Source organism: Trachemys scripta, chromosome 16 (assembly GCF_013100865.1).
Source record: "Trachemys scripta elegans isolate TJP31775 chromosome 16, CAS_Tse_1.0, whole genome shotgun sequence".
Lineage (NCBI taxonomy): Eukaryota > Metazoa > Chordata > Testudines > Emydidae > Trachemys > Trachemys scripta.
This window is the reverse complement of record NC_048313.1, coordinates 26,321,350-26,348,811: the sequence shown is the minus strand read 5'-3', so window position 1 is coordinate 26,348,811 and position 27,462 is coordinate 26,321,350. Positions and strand designations below refer to the sequence as shown.

General features: G+C 58.2%; 2 protein-coding genes across 3 annotated transcripts in view; one reads left to right on the top strand and one right to left on the bottom strand.

Annotated features, from left to right (window-relative positions):
* GPR108 (G protein-coupled receptor 108) overlaps window positions 1-15,387 on the top strand; it is a 15,715-nt gene extending 328 nt beyond the window's left edge. The window contains exons 2-18 of the mRNA XM_034792206.1: window positions 2,128-2,247; window positions 3,301-3,351; window positions 3,962-4,059; window positions 4,752-4,882; window positions 5,546-5,628; window positions 6,070-6,141; window positions 6,834-6,935; window positions 7,428-7,561; window positions 7,708-7,783; window positions 8,706-8,779; window positions 9,393-9,510; window positions 10,030-10,160; window positions 10,658-10,701; window positions 10,846-10,895; window positions 11,022-11,105; window positions 11,839-11,972; window positions 13,524-15,387. Coding sequence (XP_034648097.1) covers window positions 2,128-2,247; window positions 3,301-3,351; window positions 3,962-4,059; window positions 4,752-4,882; window positions 5,546-5,628; window positions 6,070-6,141; window positions 6,834-6,935; window positions 7,428-7,561; window positions 7,708-7,783; window positions 8,706-8,779; window positions 9,393-9,510; window positions 10,030-10,160; window positions 10,658-10,701; window positions 10,846-10,895; window positions 11,022-11,105; window positions 11,839-11,972; window positions 13,524-13,596 — 1,575 coding nt within the window. The 3' untranslated portion in view covers window positions 13,597-15,387. The remainder of the gene's footprint in view (window positions 1-2,127; window positions 2,248-3,300; window positions 3,352-3,961; window positions 4,060-4,751; window positions 4,883-5,545; window positions 5,629-6,069; window positions 6,142-6,833; window positions 6,936-7,427; window positions 7,562-7,707; window positions 7,784-8,705; window positions 8,780-9,392; window positions 9,511-10,029; window positions 10,161-10,657; window positions 10,702-10,845; window positions 10,896-11,021; window positions 11,106-11,838; window positions 11,973-13,523) is intronic.
* Window positions 15,388-16,553: 1,166 nt separating this feature from the next.
* Window positions 16,554-27,127, bottom strand: LOC117888637 (retinol dehydrogenase 8-like). 2 transcript variants are annotated; one of them, XM_034792207.1, is made up of 7 exons: window positions 27,008-27,127; window positions 23,178-23,292; window positions 22,124-22,285; window positions 20,940-21,119; window positions 20,263-20,356; window positions 19,082-19,265; window positions 16,554-18,053 (listed from the first exon to the last, which is right to left on the bottom strand). In XM_034792207.1, exons 2-7 carry the CDS (start codon window positions 23,272-23,274, stop codon window positions 17,823-17,825), a joined length of 948 nt encoding a protein of 315 aa, XP_034648098.1. In that variant the 5' UTR covers window positions 23,275-23,292; window positions 27,008-27,127; the 3' UTR covers window positions 16,554-17,822. The 2 variants fall into 2 exon arrangements, with proteins under 2 accessions (XP_034648098.1, XP_034648099.1); XM_034792208.1 differs by having other exon boundaries at window positions 23,178-23,288; window positions 27,008-27,126.
* Window positions 27,128-27,462: the final 335 nt, after the last annotated feature.

Below are 27,462 nucleotides of genomic sequence, written 5' to 3'. Positions count from 1 at the left end.
CCCCCCCCCGCCCAGGGATCGAACCGGACCGGACCCTCCCCCCGGGTACCGGCACCGACCCCTCCCACCCCCTGGGAAAGGACTGACCTCCCTCCCCCCACCCGGGATGAGACCAACTTCTGAGCTGGGAACCCCCTCCCCTGGGACAGGACCGGACCCCCCTCGGGTGGGGGATCATAATCCCAGGCTGGGACTCCCTAGTCCTCGGGACTTGACCAACCCCATCCAACCCTGAGATGGGACCGACCTGCCTGGGCTTTGGGGACTGCCCACAACCCGCAGCTGGCATGGGACTGATTTCCCCCCTCCCCCCTGGCTTTGAGCTGCTTGCTTTCCCCTAACCCCCCCTCTGGGGCCTTCCCTGCATGATCCCCCTAAAGCCCCCTGCTAATTCCCCCTCCCCCTTGCTGGGGCTTGAACTACCCTTGGGAACACCCCCGGGAATCTCCCTGAGTCCTCCCTCCCTTCCCACGCCTTCCCCAGCCCAGGGCTGGGACCCACCAGTTCTCCCCAGCACCTCGTGATCCCCCCCCCCCCCAGCCTCCATCTCTCCCCTCCCTGCCTCAGTTACTCCTTCCCCATCATCCACCTGGGCCCTTCCACATCATCGCGCCTCCCACCACTCTCCCCTCTGCCACTCTCCCCACAGCGCCTGCCCCTGACCACCTCCTCCCTTGGTGACCCCTAACGCAGCAGCTCCTGGACTTCCAGGTGGAAATGCTCTGAGAACGCAGCGGTGGGCGAGATGGGGATCTGGGTAGCTGGGGGACCTTATGTGGACAAGGCCATTGGTGTTTGGAGGCTCACCAGATGAGGCCTGGGGGAAGTCCGGAGCGGATCTGAGTTTGCAAGGTGTTGAAACAATGTCACATGAAGATATAACAGGCTGATTGTCCCAACGCCTGGGCTGCGGTTACTGTCGGGGCAGCCCAACGTTTCTGCGGTGTGGAAGCCCAGATAAGGAACAGGGGGTTGGACTCTCAGGTGGGGGCAGCTGAGAAGGGTGTCAGCCAGGTTTTCCAAGCTTTCTGTTTTATTTCAGTATGTGGATGATGTTTATTTAGCAACTGAAACGCAAATAACGTGTGTGTTAGCCGGACACTAGATAACACAATTAAATGATCAAATGAACTCATTGGCTACATGGGGGGGTTGCTTTCTTTCCAAATCTGCTGGATGAAGACACTGTCCTGCTCTCACCTCATTCCCCCCTGGCTGCCCCCCCGTTCTACTCCCCCCATCCCCCAAACCTGTTCTTCTCCCTCCACTGCTCCCTCTCCTCTCACACAACCCAGTCTGATCTCCTTGGGGCAGGAGATCTATTATTTTAATTTTACAAACAGACCAGAGCTCAGGTCTAACATTCGTGTGCGCTTGGAGGGGGTGCTGGTGTCTGGGATTTGATTTGCCCCCTTAACAGAGATCGGCGCCGGCTAGGAAGCTTGGATCCAGGTGTGAGCTTACCTAAGGGCTGGGAGGAGTGCTCAGTTCTCAGGCCTTTGATTTAGGCAGCGTCACAGCTGACTCCCTTCTCCGGAAGAAAAACATGGCTCAGATCCTGGGCTCAGTCCCGCTCTGAGCCTGTCTGGGGCTGAGCAATGAACTCGTCTTCTTTAAGCAGCTGTGTCAACCGGAGCAGCCCATCGCTGCAGTTTGTGGGCTGGGTTAGATGTAGAGCAGTCCCCTCCCTACGGGTCACCACGTTGCCACGTCCCGGGTGACCCTGTGTGACGAAATGGCGCTTGGCCGATGCGGACACGTGATCTGGATCCCAAAACCGCTCATCTCACTCCTGCTCACCCTGTGCCTCTGGAGTCACTTCCTCTTCTGAAAGGGAAGCAATTCTGATGCTTCTGCAGCTTGCGAGATGAGATGAATCTGGCCACCCTAGGGTGGAAGAGACGTGCCGGGCCCCACCCATGCCACTCATCTCTCTGGCTGGCTGCACCAGCGTGGCTGAAAAGGACACCTCGAGGCTTGGCCCCCTGGGTGGAGGCTGCTGCGTGGGGCTGTCCCTTGTTTCCCATTCATGGGAGCGGCGTGGAGCCCTGTCTTGTGTTTTGCTGCTGTTGCTAGCCAGTCTAATGGGCTTGGTTGTGTGATTGCTTCCTGCCTCGTCTATTTCAGGGCGAGAAGAGGGCTGACATCCATTTGAACACCTTCGGCTTCTACGCGAATGGCTCCCTGGAGGTGAACGTGAGCCGGCTGCATCTCGGCCTTGGCAGCGCCAAGCAGGACAAGCCTTGGGTAAACACCGCGGCTCCTCTCAGGAGGACTCAGTCACATAGTAGTTCGTGGTGCGCGCCAGAGAGCGACCACCCTCCGCCCCCCTGTGATTCCCAAGGGGACGGAGGGTGTGGGTGTGAATGGCACAGTGCCAGGGTGCTTCACACCGGCGGGGCGCTCCTGCAATGAATCTAGCATTCTCACCACTGGGAGCAGAGATGGTTGGGTTGAGCTAAACTTCAGGCCTGAGACACCTGCTGTCCTGGGTTCAAATCAGGCAGAGGAAGAATGGCCCAGGTCCCTAGCCTACAACTGGGAGATCAGGGCTGTGCTCTGCCACCGACTTCCCGTGTGACCTTGGGCAAGTCACTTAGATGGAGAATAGAGGCCCAGAGAAATACTAAAAAAAAAAAAAGAAGACATTGATAGCACTTGGGAGGTTAAATACATGAAATATTGTGAGCTCGCGCGTGTTTGTGTGTGTTAGTGTGTGTGGGGGTCATTTAAGTACCTAAGACAGATCAGATCCCTGGCTCTAGCCTATACCAGGCCAGGCCAACTGGGGGAGGGTTTTGTGTGTGGATGGGAGGGGGGTAGAGGCAACCACCCGAATAAGAGCCCGAGTTAACTCTGTGACTGCAGTGAACCAGCCAGCAGGGCTCCCCCTCCAAGGGGCTGTCCATAAAATCCGTAATGCATTAGGGGCTGGGTGGGTCCTTAATTTGGCGGGTTTCAGTGTTCCAAGGGGTGGGTGGGTCTTAACACGTTTTTTGAGGTTGGTCAAGTAACTTATGGACAGCCCCCAACACTCAGTCCCTCTGGTAAGAAATCCAAGTAGCCGGATACCTTTGGGCCTGCTGGAGCTGATCAGCGAGCTGGCCTGGAGGGCCGTAACTGTGTCATGGGGCATCTTCATGGCCTGTATGGGAGACACCGTGGCTGGCTGCCCCCCTGGCCGAGCTTCTGTGCCCTGCCCCACCTGAGCCTTCCCCATCTGCCAAAGGCTCAGGGATCGGCCCCTGGCTGGTGCAGAGAAAGGCTTGGTCATAACAGATGAATCCTTTTTCTTTCCAGGTCGGCTTCAGCTTGTCCAGGACGAGGATTCGCGAGGCCCTCTCCTACCCAGTGAGTTGCCATTCTGTGCGTGCGGGAACCCTTCAGAGTTTGGGAAGCGCTGGTGTTCTGGAGGGGGATTGTTTTCGGGGCGGGGGGGGGGGGAGAGGCAGCGTGTGTGTGGAAGTCCTGCTCAATGGGTGATGTGTTGCTCTTGAATGACCCCTTCTGGCCGATCCCTGAGCACTGCTGACTGGCTTCACCGCAGGAAACCCAGGCGGGATCTCTAGGGCTAGGCTGTTGCAAAGGAAACCAGAAGGGGGAATGTCCGGAATCTGCCATCAGTTACCTCTGGGAGCCACTGGAAAGACTGATTCTAGGGGAAGTGAATGTGAATCAGTCCCTTGGAGAGGCAGCAGGGCCTAGTGGGTAGAGCTCTGGTCTAGATGTTGATAGGACCTCAGTTCTATTCCCAGCTGTGCCACTGATCTGTTGTGTTACATCCCCTCCTTCCGTGTGTCTTGGCTATTTAGATTGTAAGGTCTCTGAGGCAGGGACTGTCTCTTACAATGTACAGCATCTTGCGCGGCAGGGCCCTGATTTGGGGCCTACTGTAAATCCAGCTGGTGGTAATTAAGAGAGCTTGTACACATGTTTTTTGTCTGATCTGACGGGGGGGCAGTTTTCCTCTCTGCAGGGGAAGGAATCTCATAACTGCACCTTGGAACAAACCGGAGCGGAGTCGCGAATCCTCTTCCTCATTGACGTCAAACAGAACAAGCAAGTGAAATTCTGTCTGCGCTTATATATATTTCATTGGACTCCTCGTCTGACCTCCCGCTCAATCGACTGGCGCCATTAATGGCAAATTAGCCTAGTACCTAGACTCTTCCGGGTCCAGGGATCAGAGCAGCCCCTAGCCAATATGCAGACAGCTCATGTTGTCACCAGCACTGCCTGCAACCACCCCTGATATCAGGTGGTATGTGAGAACCGTGTGAGAGATGACTGGGATTAGAGAGGGAATAAATAAGGAGATGTGATAACGGTGTATAAATTAAGGAGTGAATGGTAGACAGAAGATCAGTCAGGTGCTCCTATGTATCCTCGTGTAACAGGAGGTTACACAGTGAAATGGAAAAGGCAGCAGATAAATCAAACTGCTACTTTTGCTCTGAGCATTAGACCCTCCCAGCCCTCTCCCAGCTGGGAGTAGAACCCAGGAGTCCTGGCTGCCAGTTATAACCACACTAGTCCCCACATCCCTCTCCCAAAGCTAGGAACAGAACCCAGGAGTCCTGGTTGCCAGTTATAACCACACTAGCCCCCACATCCCTCTCCCAAAGCTAGGAACAGAACCCAGGAGTCCTGGCCCCCAGCGACCGACTAAATGACCCTTTGCATAACTGATCCCGCCCCCCATCTCCGTTGTGTCCCGCCCCCTGCACTGACGCTCGGTTCTGTCCTTTCAGGGTTCAAGTGCGGAAGGTGGGAGAGCAGAAGAAGCTGCAGATTTATCCCGGTCTGCTCCCCGAGGTGCAGAATGGGGGCTCGGATCCGAAACCAGCCGATGATAGCAAGGACCAGGCTGCTGCCAGTAAAGGTGAGGGGAGACTGGACGCGGCTTAGACCCCCAGGTCTGGCGGTCTCCTACTTGCCCGGGGTGAAGCAGCCTTCTCCATGCTGCTCGAGAAGGGGCTCGTTTTCTTCCTAACGAGAGCGCTGCAGTTAATTGCTTAACACGGCAGGCGCAGCTGATCTCGCTGGCGTTGCCCCGTGCTCTCAGGATGTAATTCGCTGTGCTGCTGGGGTACCTTTGTTCCGAGGATCTCAAAGCGCCAGGGGGAACGTGGCCAGATTACAGATGTAGAGGGACCCCGCTGCTTGAAATGCAGCCATCTCTGGGGTGGAATGTGGCAGCTATTTAATAGACACCCAGCACTAGCACTCATGTTTAGGACAGGACGTTGAGGCCACCTCGTTCCAAGGAGGCGGGTCATCATTGTCGGAGTTGGCCCAACACATGGCTGGAGTTAATGTCATGTATCCCATAGTATGTGGCGTGTAATAATATTAGTTCTGTCCCAGCCACAGCTGCGATGGAGGCCCTGTTGTGTTGGGTGTTGGTTTTTTGGGGAGCAGCGGATGCAAGGGTCTGAAAGGGGGGGGGGGGGTGGGGGGGGGGGCTCCCAGCCTGAGCTTCACCAGCAGGAGCTGGAGTTAACGGCATCTAGTCCATGCCGAAGGGGTGTGTTCGTCCTTCCAGGCACAGACGGACAGCCGGAAGCGCCCGGTAAAGCGCCTGATGCGGCCAACCCCCAGAAGAAGACAGAGGGCGAAGCCAAGCAGGTAAATGCCCTTCAGGGACTGAGCCGAGGGCGGTTCCCAGGCAGCTGTGACAGATCACCAGGCTTCCGCCAACCCAGTCGGCGCCTGCCGCCTCCCGATTCCAGCGCCATTCTCTCTGCAGAGCCCAGGGTGCCAACTGCCCGTTGTGCAGCAGAGAGGCTGGGGAGAGGGGTAGACTTCAGAGGGCTTTGGGGAGCCAGTGGCTGGATGGGAAGCGGGGAGCGATAGAGTCCTGGCCGTTGCTCGCGCCGGCATGACAAGCAGCCTTAGCCCCCGCTCCAGCAGCTGGGAACTGTAGCACGGCTGAGCCACCGGCGTGGCGGTAAGCCAGCATCTGGGTGATCCCCGGGCAGAGCAAGCCCCGCTCGTTCCTCCTCTCCCACGTGTGGCAGGCGACTCCAGCTCTGTGTGCTTTGATCCTTACTGGCCTTTCTTGTGCAGCCGGATTCCAGCCACAGAGGGGAAGATCTGGTCCTAGATCTAGGGAACATGAACGACTCCTACAACTTCAGCGTAAGTGTCGCCCAGCTGGATGGAGGAAGGGCCTTCCTGGAACAAGCCAACAGCTCGTGTTCTTCCCCTGTGTTCCCTCCCCCCTTGCCAGCTCAGACCTGTGGGCCCATCTGGCCTGGCATCCCCCCACCAGCTCAGCCCTGTGGGCCCATTTGGCCTGGCATTCCCTGCTCCCGCCAGTCAGACCTGTGGGCCCATCTGGCCTGGCATCTCCCCACCCTCACTTCCAAGGCAGGTCAGCCTGTCCTGACTATCCTGGTATCTCTGCTTCCCTAGAGCCTGTTCCCCTCCCCTCCCCTCCCCGCCACATCAGATCAAATAAGTGGCCTGGTCCAATGGCATCCCACTTCCTGCTGTGTGGGACGAGGCCATTGGTCAGTCTAGTCTGGTATCCCTGCCTCCTTGCTGAATGGGGCTGGACCCAGCTGTCTCACTACAAGGCCTATCCTGGCCAATGAGGGCTGCGCACTGCTCCTTAGAACCTCGGCTGGGTTGACTTGCTCCCCGCTTTTCCAGGGGATGAATGGGCTGCAGCCCAGGAAGGGAGGGGCAGAGCCCCTGGAGTCTTAACGTGTCTGTAATGGGAACTCCACTGAGCAGGGGGGGTATCCTCCGCCTGTCTCCTGCAACGAGTTCAGCGCCAACCAGAGCCCTGACTGGTAACTCGGGGCTCTCCCCCTCTGTCCTTGCAGTTCCATGTAGTGATCGGCTCGGAGGCGGAAGGTCTGTACAACCTCAACTTTCACAACTGCCACAACAGAGCCCCGGCAAACCAGATGCCTTACGACATCACCGTGAGTGTGCATGCGGGAGACGGTCATCCCCCCCACCTCCCTCCAGCAGAAACAGTAGAGTTGCTGCCATAGACGGGATGAATGGGTTAGAGGGGCCCTTACCGGGCTGTGGTGTACAGGTGTCTGGGATTCGAACCCAGTGTTCCAGTCCAGGGCTTTCTCCACCAGGCCCAGCTAGTCTAGAGCAAACCGGGCACGCCGTGTATTTCCAAAGCCACAGCACGCGGGGGAGTTTGTCATACATCCTTGGTCTGTATTTGTTGGTCCCAGTCCCATCAGCCTCCCTCTGCACCCCTGCTGGGGCAGATCAGACCAGCGAGCCCCTCTAGCCCCCCTGCATGTTGGATCAGCTCAATGGTCCATCCGGTGGTCCCCCACCACTCCAGACCAAAGCAAGGGGCCCCTCTACCCTGGATCAGATCTCCTGGCATCCCTGTGCGGTGGCATCTCCCCCGGCCGCAGCTCCCGCTCTACACTGGCTCTGCTTTGCAGGTGATGATCCGAGAGAAGAACCCGGATGGGTACCTGTCGGCTGCCGAGATCCCCCTCATCAAACTCTACCTGGTCATGTCCGCCTGCTTCCTGGCCGCGGCCACCGTGTGGGTCTACTTCCTCTGCCAGCACAAGTGAGTCCCGCCCCTCTGATTGGCTGTGTCCACACCGCTTTCCCCCGGGGCAGGCAGCCTTCCTGTCTATTGTCCCCCACCCTGCCCCCTTTCCACCCCCCAGAACCGCCATGGGCATCAGCCTGATTGTGTGTCTCTACTCGCAGGTTCAGCGTGTTCAAAATCCACTGGCTCATGGCGGCCTTAGCGTATACCAAGGCCCTTTCTCTCCTCTTCCACAGCGTAAGTAGCCAGCTATGCCGATGCAGGGGGGCCCAGTGACAAAGGGCTTGAGACCTGGGCGCTAGCCATTGGCCTGCTGGCTGAGCTCGGGCCAGCTGCTCCTCCCTGCCTCAGTTTCCCCCTCTATGACATGGGAATGCTGCTGCCAAGGTTCCTTTGTAAAAAGTGCTTTGAGACCCATAGATGAAAAGCGCTCTGAGCGAGGTGTTTGTAGTAAGGTCGCTCTTAAGAGCCCCAGCCATGGACCAAAGCCCCATTGCGCTAGGTGCGGGACGCACGCCGAAAGTCGGTAGAGCCTGGTATTATTGGACAGCGGCCGTACCTGGGTTCACTGCAGTCGGGCTCCCGCTGACCCCCGTGAGCCTCGTCCTCCGCTTAGCTGGGGGGTGTCTGTCTAAGAGGTGAAATGTGCCCAGGGCCTTCTGGCTCGGGGTATTGGGTATGGCTGGGGAAGACACTAGCCTGTAAGGTGTTAACCTGAATCCAGCGCCCCTTGAAAAGCATCGGTGCAAACTGAACATGCTGGACTGACTGGTCCTGGGGTCCTCTCTGTTCTCAGCGCGCTGGCAGGGACAGTGTCTGTGTCACATGTCTGTGTCACCTCTGCTAAGAATCTCTGACCTTTCTCGGGGAAGGGCTGATCTACCCCCAAGAAGACAATGGTGTTTCTGGCATGTGGGGCTGAGACCCGTCAAACTCATCTCATGCACTGGCTGCCTGACAGCCATCTTGCGATGGCGGTTACCCTGCTGGGCAGGGCTGTTGGCACGGAGGTGAATGGCTCTGAGCCACCCCGGCTTTGCCACCAGCTCCCTAACGGGCAGATGGCCTTTGGGTGGCTATGGTGGGCGCTCTCCCAGCCTGTCTAGCCTGAATCGGGAGGCTCCAACTGAGACCCCCTTCTCTGTCCTCTCTCTCTCAGATCAACTACTATTTCATTAACACTGAGGGTCACCCTATCGAGAGCTTGGCCGTCATGTACTTCGTGACCCACCTGTAAGTGCAGAGCGTCTGGTTACGGGGCCTACGCGGAGGGAACATATTCTGTGATATTCTATAGCCCGGCATCACGGCTGGGTCCAGGGTGGGGGCCCTGGAGGAGCCAACGGATAAGGGGGGAGCTTGCAAGTATTGTAGTCCCAGTTTCTCCCACCAGGGGGCACTGGCTGCGGGTGGTGCTTGCCACCACTGGGAGGGTTGCTGGGGAGGTTTCGCTACTACAGTCTTCCCAGCAGGAGGCGCCCTGGAGGGTGTCGTAGGACATTGATTGCATGGAGCTGTTAATTGCAGGGGACGGTATAGGAGGGCTGGCTGTGGGCGGAGCTCTTAGCCGCTCCAATCCCAGCCTCTCCCAGTAGGGGGCGCTGTATAGAGCAGGGCAGGAGCACTGGCTGTGGCGGAAGCTCCTGGATACTGCAGTTCCAAGCTCTCCCAGCAGGGGGCACTGTGGGGAGCGGGGCAGTTGCGCAGGGGAGGGAGAGTGTCCCGATTTCTTCAGTCCCAGCGTGTTGTGGCTCAGGAAACACACAGCCCTTCCGTGGCTCGCCCTGAGCCAGCCCGGCCTCCCAGAACAGGGCGCCCGCCTGAGTTGCCTCTGGGTGCCTTGCAGGCTGAAGGGCGCCCTGCTCTTCATCACCATTGCGCTGATCGGGACAGGCTGGGCCTTCATCAAGTACATCCTGTCGGACAAAGAGAAGAAGCTCTTCGTGGTCGTCATCCCCCTGCAGGTGAGGAGCGCGACGGCTGGGGGGAGCCGCCTCCTCGCCATTCTGCCTTCAAAGCCAGAGCCGTGCTGGGTGGAGACATTGGGCTGGAGTGGGGCTGCCGGAACTGGTTCTGTCCGGGCTCCTTTCAGACTCCCGGTGCTGAAAGCAAATGATTCGGGGAAGCGATTCCCTTCGGGAAGCACCGTTGGCTCATGGACAGACCCCTGGGCTGGACCTTGGGAGACGTGGGGTCTGCTCCCCGCTCCGCACCTTGTCAGCTGGGTGACTTCAGCCAAGTTGCCTCCCCCCCCCATCTGTGCCTCAGTTTACCCATGTGCGAGATGAGGGTGATGGTCCTGTCCTTCCTTGCGGAAGCGCTTGGAGATCTCCAGATGAAAAGGGCTAAATAAGGGCCAGGTGGTAGCGCCCTGCTCTCCTCTGGCCTCCGGGCAGTGGCCTGCACCAAACAACACTTGGCAAGCGGGGATTCCTGCCCAGGGCTGCGAAGTCCCTTCACCACCCGCCTTTCCCATTGTGCAGGTGCTGGCCAACGTCGCTTATATTATCATCGAGTCCTCGGAGGAGGGCAGCAGTGATTACGCCTCCTGGAAGCAGATCCTCTTTCTCGTGGACCTGCTCTGCTGCGGGGCCATCCTCTTCCCCGTGGTGTGGTAAGAGCCGGTACCGCCTTGGGTTGGGAACCCGCCAGGTCTCGCAAGCTACGCTGGGTCAGTGCTTGGATGGGAGATGGAGGAAAACCGCAGGGTGGCGGCGTCAGTAAGGGGGCGCTCTCCCAAGTCAGCGGTGACCCCGATGCTTCTGCACTGCAGGATGGGGGGCTGATCTCCCCTCAGAGTCAGCGCTGATCCCCACGGTGCTATGGGGGACCGTCATGGATGCATGCGTGGAAGATGCTGGAGAAGCCCAGGGTGGTATAAATTAAAGGGAAGTCCGTCTCTCTGGGGTCATAGGGGTGCCAGTCACATACGCCCCCAGGGGAAGTGTCCGGTGCAGAGGGGTGTCCCAGCTGTGCACACTAACCTGGGGGGCCGACACAGTGCTGGGGGTCGATGGGACCATTGAAGGCTTCATGGGGTGGGGCGGGGGGTGCGAATTTTCCCACAATCCCATGGGAGTCATTGCTTTGGCTTGGTTTGTCCGTCCGCAGGTCCATCCGCCACCTCCAGGAGGCCTCCAGCACAGACGGCAAAGGTGAGTCCGTCTCGGCTTCCTCCCGAGAAGCCCAGCTGCTGCCCCCACCCCCTCGTTCTGAGGGGGCTCTAGCCCCCTCCGTCTCCCCTGATCTGGAACCTGCTCCCAGCGCCGTGTGACAAACTCCCCTTGTTTTATTTCCAGCTGCCACAAACCTGGCGAAACTGAAGCTTTTCAGACATTACTACGTCATGGTAGGTGCCCCCGACCCTGTCTCAGGGATGCTGGCAGCGCCAGCGCTGTCTGCGTGACGGAACTAGGACCCCCCGCGGCCTCAGTCACACACACTCTCTCTCTCTCTCTCTCTCTCCCTCTTCCAGGTCGTGTGTTACATTTACTTCTCCCGTGTCATTGCCATCCTGCTCAAATTCACCGTCCCCTTCCAGTGGCAGTGGCTCTACGAGGTGAGGATGAGGGGGAAGGGGATGGGGAGGGGAAGGGGAAAGGGAGCAGGATTCCTGGGTTCTATTCCCAGCAGTGTCACTGATTCACTCTAAGATCCATACTGGCAAGACGGGGGACATCTCCCTCCCTCCCAGCTGGGCTCTGGATGCGAGTGATGGTGAAGTGCTTTGAGATCCATCGGTGAGGCGCTGTATTGTAACGACGTGTGTCATAGGCCAGGTCTTCTTGCCCCTGGACTGGAAGTGGCGACTGGGGATCTGCAATGCAGGTGCCTCTGACCGGTCCCCAGCCTTTGCTTACCCTGCAGCCCACCCAGCTGGGACTGGTGCTAAGTAGACATCTGCTGGGCCAGTACTTGGCTAGGAGACCACCAAGGAGAAATGCTGTCAGCAGTGGTGCTCTTCCCACTGGCCACTGCAGCAGGCTGGTGCTAGGGGGCGCTGTGCTGCGCTCGGTCAGATTTCATGTAAATCCAAGGGTCTGAGATAGCTGCAGCCATTTCAACAGCCTCCCTTTCCCACGTCAGTTTCCTGCCCAAATTCCAGGGTGGGCAATACACATTCAGGCCTCGTTTTTTCTTTATCACTCACTGTGTGATTCTTCCCTTCCCATCCTAAACTGTTGCTGTGCGCTGTTATGTCCCACCCCAGAGCCAGCTGCATTTCAGCAGCAGCTGCACTGATCTTGGACTCCGATCGCTAGGCCTAAGGACCCTTCTTTCCTTCCTTGCAGCTCCTGGTTGAAGTGTCCACCTTGGTTTTCTTCATCCTAACGGGATACAAGTTCCGCCCGGCTTCGAACAACCCTTATCTACAGCTGCCCCAAGAGGACGAGGAGGAGGAGGAGGAACTGCAGATGAATCAGGTGTAAGCAGCTGGATCTCTGGGTGGGGCTGAGAAGAGGGAAGTCCTGCTCATTCCCAGTGCTACTTCCGCTGGTGTAGACCGTGAGCAGGGAGACTCACCCGCCTTGTCTCTCGAACGTCCTGGGACCAAGAGGGCTACAACCAGTTTGCATACGTAGAATAGCAATTTGGGCCCCAGTTATTCTGGGTCAGTTTCCCACCTGTGTGTGAACCTGATGAGTAGGCTTGGCAGAATTCGATGTTCGTGGTTTTGATGGATAATAGCAATGTTTATTTTAAAGTATTTCCCCCCCATTTTATCACTTTTTTTTAAATTTTCACAAGGAAAATAGAGGCGGGGCAGACAATAATTAGCTAATGAGGTGGCCGTTGAAATTGACATTCCAGTTTTAAACACCAATTGGCAGGGTCCCGTGGCAAAATGCACCAAGCAAATAGCCTTCGATCAAACTCCGAGGTCTTCGGCCGCATTTTTCTTACTTTGCCTCTCAGTTATCGATGGAAATATGTGTGTGTGTGTGTGTGTGTGTGTGTGTGTGTGGGGTGAAATCCACCTTCGATGTTTCCCAGTAAAAATCGAATCCTTCCAAGCTCACTTGTGGAGGTCAAACTAGATCAGTGGTTTTCAAACGTTTTTTCTGGTGACCCAGTTGAAGAAAATGGTTGATGCCCACGACCCAACGGAGCTGGGGATGAGGGGTTTGGGATGTGGGATGGGACCAGAGCTGGGGCAGGGGGTTGGGGTGAGGGCTGTGGGGTGGGGCTGGGAATGAGGGGTTTGGGGTGCAGGAGGGGGCTCCAGGTTGGGGGGGGGGGGGCAGGGGGGGGGGACAGGGGATTGGGTCACGGGGTTGGGGCACAGGCTTTCCTCTGGCGGCTTCCGGTCAGTGGCACAGCTGTGGTGCAGGGGCAGACTTCTCACCTGTCCTGACACCGTGGACCGCGCTGCGCCCAGAAGTGGCCAGCAGTAGGTCCGGCTCCTAGGCGGAGGCGCACAAGCGGCTCTCGCCCGCAGGCACCGCCCCCCCCACCCCCGAATCCAATTGGCCGGTTCCCGGCCAACGGAAGTGCAAAACTTGTGCTTGGGGCGGGGACAGCGCATGGAGCCCCGTGGCCCCCTGCCTACAAGCCGGACCTGTTGCTGGCCACCTCCAGGGTGCAGCGCGGTGTCAAACAGGTAGGGACTACTAGTTTTTACTGGCCGGCCGCCAGGGTCCCTGGGAGCTGAACAAGGCGACCCAGTGCCTTGCATTCCACGACCCGAACTTTGAAAACCACTCGACTAGATCATGAGGGTCCCTTCTGACCTTAAAGTCTGAGTCATCTAGCGCCTGCTCCACAGAGCCCTCTGTTCCTTGTCGGGGCAAGTTCCAGGTGTTAGGTGTAGCGGGTGTTATTGCTTTCCATAAGGGAGGGCGAATCTTAGCTATCTGCCATGATATCCCTGCAGTTCCAGGAGCTGCAGGACCCTTGCTAGGGCTGTAGAAGAAGCAGCCAGATCTGATCCATCCCGTCTGAGCCTGGGGTCATCTGTCTCGCTTTCTCTCTGCAGGATCACAGAAGCCGGCGTCCATGAGGGTCTCTCCAAGCTGAAGAAGAGCAGGGCTGCCCGCGAGGCGGTGTGAGGCCTAACCGCCCAGACTGTCGCTAGTGCCCGGACCGTGGGGAGGCCGCCGGGTCCGAGCCTGCGGCCCAGCCGAAGATTCCCAAGCAGGACAGAGAAATCGGGGGTTTTGTGTTGAATTCCTGCCTCTCTGCTCCCCTGCCCCACCTTGTGGCAGTGCTAAGAACTGCATGGCCCTGTGCAATTCCAGCAGCTGTTCGCAGGACCAGGCCTGTTCTCCAGACTGCAGGAAGTTCAGATGAACTCTGGATGGCTGAGGGCTGCCGTCTCTTGTATGGGGCGGGGGGTGGGGACTTTGGCCAAGCTCCGCCCTTCTCCTTCAAGAGTGGTTTCCAGACCCACTTCCTGATCCATGCATCCCTGCTTCTAGTTTAGATGCATCCTCCACCAGTAGCCCCCACCCTCACCAGCTCTCCTACCGTCTTCTCCTTCACTCCATGGACGAGCTGGGGCCGACCAGCAAAGGTGGAGCTGGCGTTCAGCACCAACATCTGGCTGGGGTCAGAGAGGTCCTGTACCACTGGGGTGAGTCGATAGATCGTTCCTGGGCAGAGGAGAAATACGTAGTGATCTTCAGCTGAGACTAAGAGCTCCCCAACTCCCCAGTGTTGCTGGTGGAGCTGAGCACCAGGCCAGGATCTAGACAACATCTGAGCAGTGAAGCTTGGCTCACGTTCATCTGGAGCTCGGTGGCACCCCGAAAGGTGTGGTGCCCTTCACCTGGGGGCCATGTTTTCACTCTAGCATTAGTGGTACCTCCTTCCTGGGAGAAGCAGTTTTTCAGGGGCAGGCTGCCCCGGGCTTCTTGCTAGACCCTGTCAGGTGGTAGGTTCAGGTGTGATTCTAGCACCAGCTGGGACCTCAAGGCTTGCGTCTTGGTTGCCTCTCTGTGACTTGCCTCCTGCCTCTGCTCTGCCTATCTCCCCGGGAGCTGGCTTCGTTCCTGCAGACTCGGCTCCTGCCCTTGGTTACCGGTGCAGCGCTGTGGAACGTGGGGTTTAGCCTTTAAAGGGAGCGCGCTGGGCTCTTGCCTGCGCCACGGGGACTGAGGGAGGAGAGAACCCGGCTTAATTTAGCTCCCTGTGAGGTGGGCCAACCAACCTGCTCCTCCAGTGGAACAAACCTCTCTAACCCTAGAGACAGGGTAGGTGGGACCTGCTGGTGCAGGAGGCCTGTATCAATGCTGCGATCAGCTCAGCACCCCTGAAACAGCAGGTCCTTAGCTGCTGTGCACCAGTCTAAAGGCAGGAGCAGGAGATCACAGTGTGAGGCTAGGAATGATTTTGGGACCAGGCCCCTGCTTGTGATACTAGTGGAGTTCAGGCCGGGGTAGAATAGCCAGTGTCCTGATCTTAAATGCATTTATACAACCTGCCCGGGGGCTGCAAGGTGGGGGAGGAGACCTCCCCAGAAGGGAGATCCTTGGGTGACACCACCCTCTCTCTGGCTGCCTCTGTTGCTCTACTGAATAACTCTGCCCTCGGTTGTGATGCCCTTGTAAGTGGGGGCTCAACCCCCCCCCCCCCCCATGCACCTATTGATTTAAATTCCTCATTATTACTGGGAATGGTGATTATCACACTCTTACGCCTGGGTGGATCCCCCATTGTCTCAGCAGGGTTGGGTCACCATGTCCACGTTGAAAGGAGTTCCTTGGCTTAATTGTAACTCTCTGCACAGCCTGGCACGGGGGGTCTCCGGCTTTGTCCTAAGGGGGGTGGGTGGGCTCTGTGTGTAGAGGGCAAAGCCCTGCATTCCATGCTGGTGTATAAATGGCCCTTTCCCTGTCTCAGCTCTGGCTTATCATTCATTTGGGTAAAACAGCTGTTCTGAGGCTCTTCGAGCATGGAGCTTGTGATGGTGGGGGCCTGGCCTGTGGGGAGTGTCGTGACTTGATCCTGAAGCAGTGTTCATCCTAAAGCACGTAGTATCCAGTTATGATCCTGGCTCTAGAGTGGAAGGACCTGATCCATCAGCCCTGGTGCCTACATGGGCACGAGGACTAAAGGCTCACCCCCCCACACCTCTCTCGCACAGGCATGGATCAGCGCTCATGTCCCAGTACCCGGCTCGGGCAGGGGCAGCTAATGAGCCAACCAGCGGACCTGGGTGTGTGGCATGTTGCATATATGCTAGGAAGAAGATGGCACTGCTAACGCCATCGGCTATTTAAGGGACTTAGGTTGGCCGCAGGTGCTGCTTGTGTGGCTGCCGTAGGCCTCCCTGCCTGCAGTGGTGCTGCATCCCAGGAAGGTGCCCGTGGGGTGCCATGGAAGCAATTGATTATACAGATGACTGTAACCGTGCAGGATCTACAATGTCACAACAGCACAGGCCCTAGTGCCAGGTTATGGCCCTGAGGCCTCCAGTCCTGGAGCTGGGCTCTCCCCACTCCCCTTGATCTAGGCCAGGGAGTTTCCAACAGGTTCCCAGCTAAGAGTGAGTTGCTGGCTTCCAGGCTGTCGCTCGCTGGATGGGTTGGAGGGTGGCTGTTGGGGGCAGGGATTGTGCTCTCGTCCTGGGGGTAGAGCCCCAAGCACAAGAGGGCTTCTCTGGGCTACCATGGTTCAGGTACGGCTGCCCTGATCCTGCCTCTACCACAGCCTTTCTGCATGGCCATAGGCACCTCACTTAGCCACTCCGTGCCTCAGTTTCCTGTATATGAAAGGTGAACAGCCATACCCTATGGCCCCAAGGGGTTGGGCGAATAAATACACTTGCAGGTGTGAGGGGCTCAGCTACTACGGGAAGAGGGGCTGTCAGTACCATGGATGGGGGAGAGGGGATAACTTATGGGGCAGTAGGTCAATGACTCCTGAAGGCAGATGTAGCCTCCCCCCAGCTATCATGCTTCTGCCCTTCCCTGCGTGGGTTGAGATGGGAGATTTCCCACGACCCTGCCAGGTGGCTGCTAGTGGAAAGTTCCCATGACTTACAAACTGACCCCAGTCACCGTGCTCGGGCACTTCTGTTTATTGAGAGGGACTCCTGCACCCCTACAGGTTGATCGGATGGGCGGCCCTGGCCCTGAACAGTTGCTGTGGGAGTGAGTCATTGCACACACTACAACACAGGCACATGGTCCCAGCGCTACCGCAGGTGCTGGGCAGGGGGCCGGCTGCCCCCCAAGGGGGAGATTGAGGAGAGGGGGAGATCAGGAACCTGGCCTTAAGAGGGTGCAGCACCCTGAGGAAAATGCTGCAGACTAAATACTCACCCCCTCTTGGGAGCTGTTGCGGCCCCGTGGGACGTGCCAGCTAAACTGCTTCACTGCCCCCAGCCCCGCCACTAAACCCACTTGAACCTGGGGCCATGGGCCGCATCAAACCCTAGTTGAGTGTCTTCCAAGTCTGGCTGCATTAGTAGCCTGCTGGCAAACACGCTGCCCCTAACTCCAGCAAGTACGGTAGTCATCCCCTCCCTGAACCAGCCACCCCGCCATCTTCCTACAGGCCTCCCCGGTAGTGTCAGGGGGACAGGCTGATGCCCCGTCGCTCCCTTTGCCAGGGCCACAAGCCCTGCTGGGCTGCCGCCTCCTGCAGGATGTCTATCACACCCCCTGGTGGAAGCACAGCTGGGCCCACTCCCACACGTGGGTCTCGGGTGGGGAAGACAACTCAATACATCCAGGGATCTAGCCCCAGCTGTGGGAGGGGAGTGGTGCTTAGTGGTTAGAGCATTGGGCCAGGCATCCAGACTCTTGGGTTCAATCCCCAGCTCTGGGAGGAGACGGGGCTCCGGGGACTCTTGGGTTCAATCCCCAGCCCTGGGAGAGGTCAGGACTCCGGGTCCCATCTCCAGCCCTGGGAGGGGAGTGAGAGTCAGGACTCCTAAGGCCTCTACTACCGCAGGGCCTCAATCCTCTACTTTTTGAAAGTTGTTTTTTTTAAAAAAATCCTTTTAAAACCCCAAATGTACTTAAAAAAAAATGATACAAAAGAATCAGCTGGTTAAAAAGAGGGCAAAGAGGAGGTGTTGCTAGTCCCCTGGTAGATCCATGCTCCTAAACACAATGCCTCCTCCCCACTCCCACATCACCCACTGTTCTAGCACCTCCCCTCGGTCCAAGGTTTTGTGCTTTTACAGTGGCTGTCCACACTGGAAGCTAGGGTCGTGCTACAGAGCATGGGAGTGGGGCGGGGAGGGTGGGGGGAGATCTATAGCTGGAGCTGCCTGTGTTGTCCAGGGAGGAGGAGGAGGAGGAGGAAGGGGATTGGTGCCTTCGTCTCAAGGAGACTTGTTATAGGACACGTCCCTCCTCTTCCTCCACTGCAGCATCTTGAGAAGGCTGAGGCTGGCTTTGAAGAGCCGGTCGTGCTGGAAGATCATCTGGTGGAAGGCGTTCAGAGGCAGGTTCCCGGTGGGGTCGGCGTGTTTCAGGGTGGTCATGGGCGTGTAGAGGCTGTTGGTCTGGTAGCGAAAAGGCGGCTTCTCGGCCATGATCACCTTGACCGTGTGCTGGGGAGAGCGGAGGAAGGGCCTGCCTGTTAGACGCTCGACTGACGCCCTGGGCTTAACCCGTACCGGGGCAGATCCCCAGTTGATATGACATCAGGCACAGCTCCGTTGGGGTCAATGAGCCGCATCCCCAGCTGGTATTTGTACAGCACCTAACACAATGGGGTCCTGGGCCATGACGGGGACTCCTAGGCACTACCGTAATACACCTAATAACATACAGCACCTAACACAATGGGGTCCTGGGCCATGACGGGGACTCCTAGGCACGACGATAATATAAATAATCATGGCTCCATTGGACTCCATGGGCCAGATCACGAACTGGTGAAAATCAGCATCACTCTGATTACCACTTACTGTTGGTATTGGTAGCCCCTACGAGCCCCAGCCATGGCTCAAGCCCCACTACACGGGCTACTGTATATTATTTATTAGGTGTATTACGGTACTACCTAGGCGATTGGGGGAGGGGAGGGGGCTGGGAGCCAGGATTCCTGGGTTCTGTTCCCAGCTCAGGGGGGGGGGGGGAGTGGGGCCTGGTGGTTAAAGCAGGGGGGCTGGGAGCCAGGACTCCTGGGTTCAATCCCAGCTCTGCAAGTCCCTTCCCTTTTCAAGGCCTCAGTTTCCCCCCTCTGTAAAATGGGGATAGCTGTGCTCAGCTCAACAAAAATGCTTTTTATCTATGGATCTCGAAGTGTTGAGCAGTAACATACTTGCTTCACCGCTGGGCGCCCTGCCCTTACACAGACCCACACCCCACCCCACGCGGCAGATGACTGGGACAGAGGCCGAGCCGCGTCTCAAGGTTGAGCCTGGAGATGATGTTGACAGCCCCGGCCGCTCCAGGTGCCACCACTAGATTTGGGGGTGCTTAGAACCTCTGGCAAGCAGGCCCCTAGGATCTAACTACCCACCCGTCCTCCCTAGGTCCCCAGTGTCAGTGTGGTTAGAGCCGAGCGCTGTAGGGCTAGGAAGGGGGTCGCAGGTCAGTGTGAGCGCGGGAGGGTGGGGAAATGGCTCCCTACCTCAGCCACCTCGTCCGGCGACTGCCCCAGCACCGTGAAGACTTCCTTGGAATAGGCCATGTAGAAGCCTTGGAATATGTCCAGTGTCTCCTGGTCAACGGCAGACAGGTCCATGCAGGCGGCTTCTTCGTAGAGTTTCCTTTCGAACTCTGTCACCACCGGCCCAGGTTCGATCAGGCTGATGCTGGGGAGGAGCAGGAGACAGTAACACGTCACAGCTCATGTACCCAGCCAGGGCCTGGCTCTGGGCTCATTAGGGCACATGCAGATAGGAGCTGCCATGCAGGGGCAAAGTGCTGGGTCGCACAGGTTGGTGTATCACCTCCTTAGACCAGTGGGCCTTCTAGTCCAGCACCCTACCTGCTGCCCCTCCCATATCAGACCACCCACCCCTCCCTCCTTCCACCTTTTATCCACCCACTGCTCCATCCATTCCTCCCTCTACCTACCCACTGCTCCCTCCATCCAACCATCCCTCCTTCCACCCACCCACCTTCCCCTCCTTCCTCCTTTTATCCACCCACTGCTCCAGCCATCCATTCCTCCTTCCAGCCCTTCCTCCCTCTACCTACCCACTGCTCCCTCCATCCAACCATCCCTTCTTCCACCCACCCACCTTCCCCTCCTTCCTCCTTTTATCCACCCACTGCTCCATCCATCCATTCCTCCTTCCGGCCCTTCCTCCCTCTACCCTCCCACTGTTCCCTCCCTTCCGCCACCCGCCTACCTCCATCCCTTCCTCCCACCAACTCTGGGATCCCACCTCCCTGCATTGCCGTCTCAGATGGCTGGGCCATATAATCCAATATCCTTACGCCCGCTGCACCCAGCCTAAGGTCCCAGCACTGTGGTCGATACCTCCCCTTCCGTGCACACGCGATGCACGAAGCCAACAGTGGTAGGATGCGGAGGGGAGGGAGAGGCCACCTGGACCCCACCCCTCACAGCCTCGGTGGGTCCATCCCCCTTATCTGAGCACCAGCAAAGTCAGCAGCGGTGGGGGCTGCCAAGTCGTTCTAATGGATCAATGGAGCAACCAGGCACCTCCCATCCACTCCCTGCAGCCACCTGCCTGCAACCCCTCCGAGCTTCAGACGGGGGGGGGGCGGCTGGGAATGTCCATTGCCCCCCTGTAGCGCTGGGGCTCATCTCCCCTACACAGCCCTGCCCCCCAGACTTACTTCACGCCAAACTTCAGCGCCTGCAGGGCCAAGCTCTCACAGAAACCCTCCACAGCGAACTTGGAGGCGGAGTAGATGTCGTTGAAGATGAGGCCTGGGGAGCAGAGGGGAGAGCGATTCAGCCCCCCGGGGTGAAGCAGAGGGATGGGGGAAGCTGGGCTGGACAAGGGTGAGGCTCTGCTCTGCCGGGAGGGCCTGCCCAGAACTTGACGAGGGGTCGGCCACTGGGGAGCGGAGACACCTGCCCGTGGTACTGACCTGAATTGTCCCACCAGCTCCTGGGCCTCCCCCGTCTGTCTCCTGTCTTATATCTCGAGGCAGAGACCAGCTTCTTGCTCTGCGTTTGTACAGCGCCTAGCACAGTGGGGCCCTGGGCCGTGGCTGGGGCTACCGTAATACACCTAATAAATATCATACAGAACCCAGCACACTGGGGTCAGTGTCTCATGGGGGGTGGGAGAGCCCAGTGTCTCATGGGGGGTGGGAGAGCCCAGGGCTCAGGGTCCCAGCAGGAGAGGGGAGGCAGGGTCCCACGGGGGGGCAGGCTGGGGCTCCGGGTGGTTTCCACACAGCAGGGGCCATCAACAGGAGCCTGGACCTGTCCCCCCTCCCCCCACCACCAAATCAGCAAGGTGCAGCCAGTCCCCAGGGACCACAGCCCCCGGCCCCGGTCTCACCTTGCAGCCCCAGCACGCTGCTCATCACCACGACGTGGCCCCGGCGCCGGCGCTTCATGTCGGGGAAAACTTCGCGCACCAGCCGCACCAGCCCGAAGAAGTTGGTGTCAAAGAGACTCTTCATGGCAGCGACGCTCTGGCTCTCCACCGGCCCGATCATGCCCAGCCCCGCGTTGTTCACTGCAACGGAGGGGGGCGCGTGAGCCCCAGGAACCCCCCCAGGGTATGGCAGCTGCTGTAGCTCCCCCCTCCGCTAGGGGGGTGAGCGCCAATTGGGAGTGGGGAGTCCCACTGAGACAAGGGGAGGGGAGCCAGGATCCCCTGTTCCCCCCAGCTCCGATCACCGAAGGCAGAGGCACAAATGGCCCATCCGGCTCTCTGGCGGGCCCACACCGTGGGGCTCCGGATCCTTTCCTTCAGGAGGGGCGACCCCACAGGCCCCATGGCCGGACATCCTAGATGGGCCCATCCAAGGTAGCAGGACATGGAGGATATCCGGCTGGATGGGCCCGTGGGTTTGATCCCATATGGCATTTCCTACGCTCCCCCTGAGCGGGGGCTCAGCTCTGCCGGGGAACGCATAGAGATCCCCGCTTTACAGAGCGTCCCCTTCCCTGTTCAGCCGAACCTGCCGCTGGGTCACCGCCCAGCAAGGCCAGTCGAGCGCACGTGTGAGAGTGCCGGTGTCAACTGCCCCCTACCCCACAAAACAACCTTCGCGCCGAAGGGCCAGAACCTGCCCTCGCACTCGTGGCCGGATTTTTAGTGGGAGCAAATGGGCAGGGCGAAGCCACCTAGCACCTCCATTTACTTGTGCTCAGGACGTGCCACTGACGCACCCAGGAGTCCGGGGCAGAGGGGAGTAGAGACTCAGGGGGGCAAATGCAGAAGCTACCTGTAAGGGGCTGTGTAAATTACAGGCTAGAAAAATGGGTGGAGTCTAAGTGGGTGGGGTCTAAATGGGTGCATCTAAGTGGGCGGGGTCCAAGGTACCCAAGACAAGACATTCCTTAGACTCCCTCCTCTGGAGGAACCCCCAGCTGCTCCAGCCCCCACTCCCACGGTGCATCTGTGGGGCGAGGGAGTAAGGGAAGAGTGCAGCGGTCCCTCAACCTCCCCACCACCGGATGCGTTCCAAGGAAGGCATCCCACGCAGCCCCGAGAGGCCAGGCCGGCTCTCCTACCCAGCACGTCCACTCTCCGCTGGGGAATGCCCTCCACGCAGCGCCGGATGGATTCCTCGCTGGTCACGTCCATCTGGCGGATTTCCAGGGTCTTGTCCAGCGCCGGCCCCGCCTGCTTCTCCAAGGCCTCCCGCTTGTCCAGGTTCCTCATGGTGGCGATGACTAGGCAGAGAGATGGAGGGGGCACGGGGGTTCAAACCAGCCAGGAAGCTCAGGGCCCCACTCCTGTGCTAAGCAGGCTCAGGCCTGGTTGGTGCTTGGATGGGAGACTCCCAGGGCTAAGATGGGGGCTGCAGGGTGAGGGGCTCAGTAGGGGGCACTGGGTTGGTTGGAGGGACTCTGTCTGCGCAGACTCTAATGCACGAGGGGGAACTGTGCTGCAGAACCAGGGTGGGGGCTCAGTAGGGGGCGGTCTCCCCTTGCAGGCTATGCCAGTGTGGCCCCAGTGGGTGCTGTGAGGCAGAATGGTGCCGTTTACCTGGTCAGGATCCTGCCCCCTCAGAGATCACAGGGCAATTTTCACACGATTCAGGATGCTGGATGCCCCTTCCTGCCCCACCCGTTGGCTAATTTCATTCTGCCTCCGTAGACTCTCCCTACAGCTTCGACTGAACAAAGCACTCTGTGCGTCTTGTCCTAAACTCCCATGCAGCGCGGCTGTTACACACCAGCCAAACCCTTCTCCAGAGGTGGCTGCATCTCTGCAGTGGCTGAGCAATCTCTGCATTAACAGCTGATGTGCCCCACCCCAGAGGCAGCTGCATCTCAGCAGTGGGTGAGCGAACCCTGCATAAACTGTTCCCACACCCCATCCCACCCCAAAGGTGGCTGCCTTTCAGCACTGGCTGAATGATCTCTGTATTAACAGCGGCCACATCCCACCCCAGAGGTGGCTGCATCTCAGTGGTGGGAGAAGTGATTCGGTATATAGGGCTATAAAACTCCTGGGGACAAAAGGCCATAGAAGTTGTAAGATTGTTATCATTTCCCTGCCCTTTGCATCACGTTCCTCCTCTTCTCCAGCTCTTTATAATCCCCAGCCCGACCCTCTCACCTCGGAATCTCTTCAGCTCATCTTTAGCCAGCCGGACGGCCAGAGCCAGCCCGATCCCGGAGGAGCAGCCAGTCAGCAACACGTTCCTGCAGGACATCCCTGTCTGTCTGTCTGTCCGGGCAAGAGAAGTCAGGTTCAAAGAAGGTGGAGGGAGTGGGGTCTAGTGGTTAGAGTCGGAGGGTTGCAACTCAGGACCCCTGGGTTCTAGCTGCAGCTCTGGGAAGGGAGCAGAGCCTAGTGGTTGGGGGCGGGGGAGAATTGGGAATCAGGACTCCTGGGTTCTATCCCCAGCTCTGGGGGGGGAGAGTGGGTCTTAGAGGGCAGAGTGGGGTCTGGGGGTGTTAGGCGTCAGGCCACTGATCTACTCAGTTGTGCCAGAACCATCTTCCCCTTCATGGATCTGGTTGCCCTCTACGTGACCCCCCCCACCGCCCCCGCCCCCGCCAGCCTCTGATCTCGGTCTCTTCCTAGGAGAGGATTTCCACCAGTCGAAGCGGCACCAGCCTGAGCCCATCCCCCTCCCGCGGGAGAACATGTTGTTCTATTCTGGATCCGTCTCAGCCTCTTATTCCCGCAGCCGGGGCCAGCGCCGGCTCCGCCCGTCAGCTCAGGGGAGTGAAGAGCCCAACCCCCGAGTGCCGTAACTAACCACCCTAACCCCTGGTGTAGACGCAGCTAGGTCGGACGCTCCCGTCGCCCGGGCAGGGGATGTTCTCATGCTGCCAGAAACGCGCTGCTGCCGCTGGACGTGGCGTCTACACTCCAAGGCTCCGGCGCGGCCGTGTCAGCATGCTCGGGAACAGGGTGCGGGTTGGGGGGGAGAATCAGGGCTTGCTGGTGACCCAGCTCTGCCGGAGCACAGGGGGCAGATGAGGGCCGTGGTTCTGTTTCCCAGCTCAGCCTCTGGGCGACCTTGGGCAAAGCACTGGGGCTCTGTGCCTCTTTTTCCCCTCCCCTCTTTGGTCTATTTAGGCTGTGAGCTCTTTGGAGCACGGGACTGGCTCTCACCCGGCAGGACGCCCTCCACCCCGCCCCGATCGCAGCTGAGGTCTCTACGGGATACCACAACACCCCCAATAACTCGACAAGCTGGCAAATGTCAGGTTTCATCTGCGGATGCGTTTGACAGGCCAGACACAACAGGAGGGCCCCGTGCCAAGGCAGTCGACAATTAATAATTAACGGGCACTCTTGGCAACGCCTGCCCTCGATCTCAAGTTCTTCATGCCGGATCCACGCCTTGGATCTCTCCCCCTGACCCAGTTCAGACCCAGCAAGGCTGCTCTCAGGCCGGCCGCAGAGCCGGGGGGGGAGACGGGGGAGGGAATTATAACCAATCAAAGGACGGATGCTGGGTTATTATTGCTCTAAGCTTTGATTTCTTTGGGGACAAAAGGCCCACCCTGCTGATCTCACCCGGCTGAGAATTCCACCGCAGGCAGGCACCCAAGCGGGTACAGAGAGCTGGCAAAGGGGCCACGGGACAATTAACGAGGGGGTCGGGCCTGTGAGGAGGAGATCCGGCTCCAGATTTCGTCTTGTTCAGTTACGCTCTGTTATAACCCACTTTTATATTGACCGAGGCGATAAAAGCTCTTTAAAAAGGGAGCCAGAAGTTCACAGCCGATTCCTGAGTAGGTGGGACGGACACAAAACAAGCCCGATCGCTCATAGGATGAAAGGCCTTTTAAATGCAACACTTCTAGGACTAGGAGTCCTTGTGGCACCTTAGAGACTAACAAATTTATTTGAGCATAAGCTTTCATGGGCTAAAACTCTCTTGATCGGATGCAGGCAGTGGAAAATACAGTAGGAAGATATATATATACACACAGAGGACATGAAAAATGGGTGTTGCCATACCAACTATAATGAGAGTAATCATTAAGGTGGGCTATTAGCAGCAGGAGAGGGGAAAAAAACCTTTTTTAGTGATAATCAGGATGGTCCATTTCCAACAGTTGACAAGAAGGTGCGAGTAATAGTAGGGAAAAAAATTGCATGGGGAAATAGTTTTTACTTTGTGTAATGACCCATCCACTCCCAGTCTTTATTCAAACCTAATTTAATGGTGTCCAGTTTGCAAATTAATTCCAGTTCTGCAGTCTCTCGTTGGAGTCTGTTTTTGAAGTTTTTTGTTGGAGTATTGCGACTTCGAGGTCTGTAATTGAGTGACCAGGGAGGTTGAAGTGTTCTCCTGCTGATAATAGCCCACCTTAATTGATTACTCGTTATGGTTCGTATGGCAACACCCATTTTTTCATGTCCTCTGTGTGTATATATATCTTCCTTCTGTATTTTCCACTGCATGCATCCGATCAAGAGAGTTTTAGCCCATGAAAGCTTATGCTCAAATAAATTTTTTAGTTTCTAAGGTGCCACATGTACTCCTCGTTCTTTTTGCTGATACAGACCAACACGGCTACCACTCTGAAACCTGTCACTTCTAGGACTGTAATTTTGGACTATGGGGGCACCTACAAGCCAGAGCTGAGACTGGGGTCCCCTGTCACGCATCGGTCGCTGCACAGAGTAAGAGACGGTCCCTGCCCCAAAGAATCTAAAGTGACAGGCAGACAAAGGAGAACTGGGCTCAGGTTCCACCTCTGCCACACGCAGACCTGAGGCAAGTTACGGCATACCCGTGCCTCAGTTTCGCTGCCTGCAAAATGGGTACAATAATAATTCCTTATACCCAGCCTTCCTCTGTGCATACTGTACAATCTTCAGGGCTGGGACTGTCTCTCATTATATGTCTGTGCAGGATCTGGCATGACGGGGGCCTGCGTAGCACCCGGCACGATGCGGGATGGGCCCTGATCACGGTTGGGGCTTTGTGCAAGGCCCCGACCTAGGTGCTTCTGTAATACCAACACTAATGCAATGCAGAGGGGGTGTCAGTGTTTCACCCAGGCCTGTGGGTCAGAGAAGGCACAGAACCCAGGTAGGTCACCCCAGAACCCAGTGAGCACCAAGGGCCGATACAAACTGTACCTGACCACGCCTGGAAGAGACGGTCCAGGATCATGGGCCATGTGACTCAGGGGGACTCCGGGCCTGTGGGAGTCTGATCCAGGTGGGATTAAGGAGGGGAGAGGGTGAACCCTCAGTACAATAAACCTCTCCCTGGAAATTCATGGTTACTGCTCAAAATGGCACCAGCATAACGAGCTCTGTGTCCTTCCCTGGCAGCAGCTGCAGCCGGCCTGACTAATCTTGGCTTATTCTGGTACTAGATCCTACAGGGTCAGGCTATATATAGAAGACGGGGCTCCTCTCTCCACAGGAAGGTCTCCGCCGGGCCTCCCCACCACGGAAGGTGGGTCTCAGGCCAGCTCCCCAGAGAGCCACCCTGTAGTGTGCTTCTGATGGACACTCGCCCCGCGCCCCCACCCTGTCCCTGCTGCAGACCCAATTCCCAACACCCCCATTGCACTTTGCACCCCACTTCCAGCTCCACCCAATGCACCCCCCTCCCCGGGGTCCCTAGCTCCCAGATCTTGCTCCCCAATACACCCCTGCTCTCATGGCACCCTGATCTTTCCTGCACCCCCCCCCCACTTTTCCTCTTCCCCAATGCACCCCCTGCTCCCCCTAGTTCTCAGCTCTTCCCAGTGCACCCCTGGGTCCTCCTGGGCTCGGATCCGCAATGCACCCCCAACCTTTCTTACTCCCCCCCATGCACCCCAATCTCCCAGCCCCCCAGGATCGGGGGAGGGCTGAGCACAAGGCGAAGCCCCGCTTTACCCTCCGAGATGGGGGGGGACCCCCTTGCTGCGGGATTCAGCTGCCCTTGGAGCCGGGAGCTCGGAGCCCGGCCCCCCGCCTACCTGCACCGCTGCGAGCTGGATCGCCACCGGCTCCGCCAGTCCCCGCCTTGCAGCGGCTCCAGCTACGGCTCCTTCATCCGAGCGGCCGAGGGAAACGCCCCGCGAGCCCGCAGCACGCCGGGGCTTGTAGTCCCTGCAAGCCGGCCTCCCCCAGCTCCCGGGGCGTGGGGCAGAGCCCTGCCCAGCGCTCCCCCATGCCCCGCCCTTCCTGCCTCTCCCGGCCTGGGAGGGGGGCGGCACCCTCTGGCCATCCCCGCCCCCCTGCCAGGTAACCCGGGGGTGCAGGGCGGCTTGTTATGGGGGGGTTGGAGCCTGCCGCTGGGGCTTTATTATTGTAGGGTTGGAGCATGGACATGGGCCTTTGTTATTGTAGGGTTGGAGGATGCACGTGGGCCTTTGTTACTGTAGGGTCACCTGTGCAGTAGTTTGTTATTGTAGGGTTGGAGCCTGCCGAT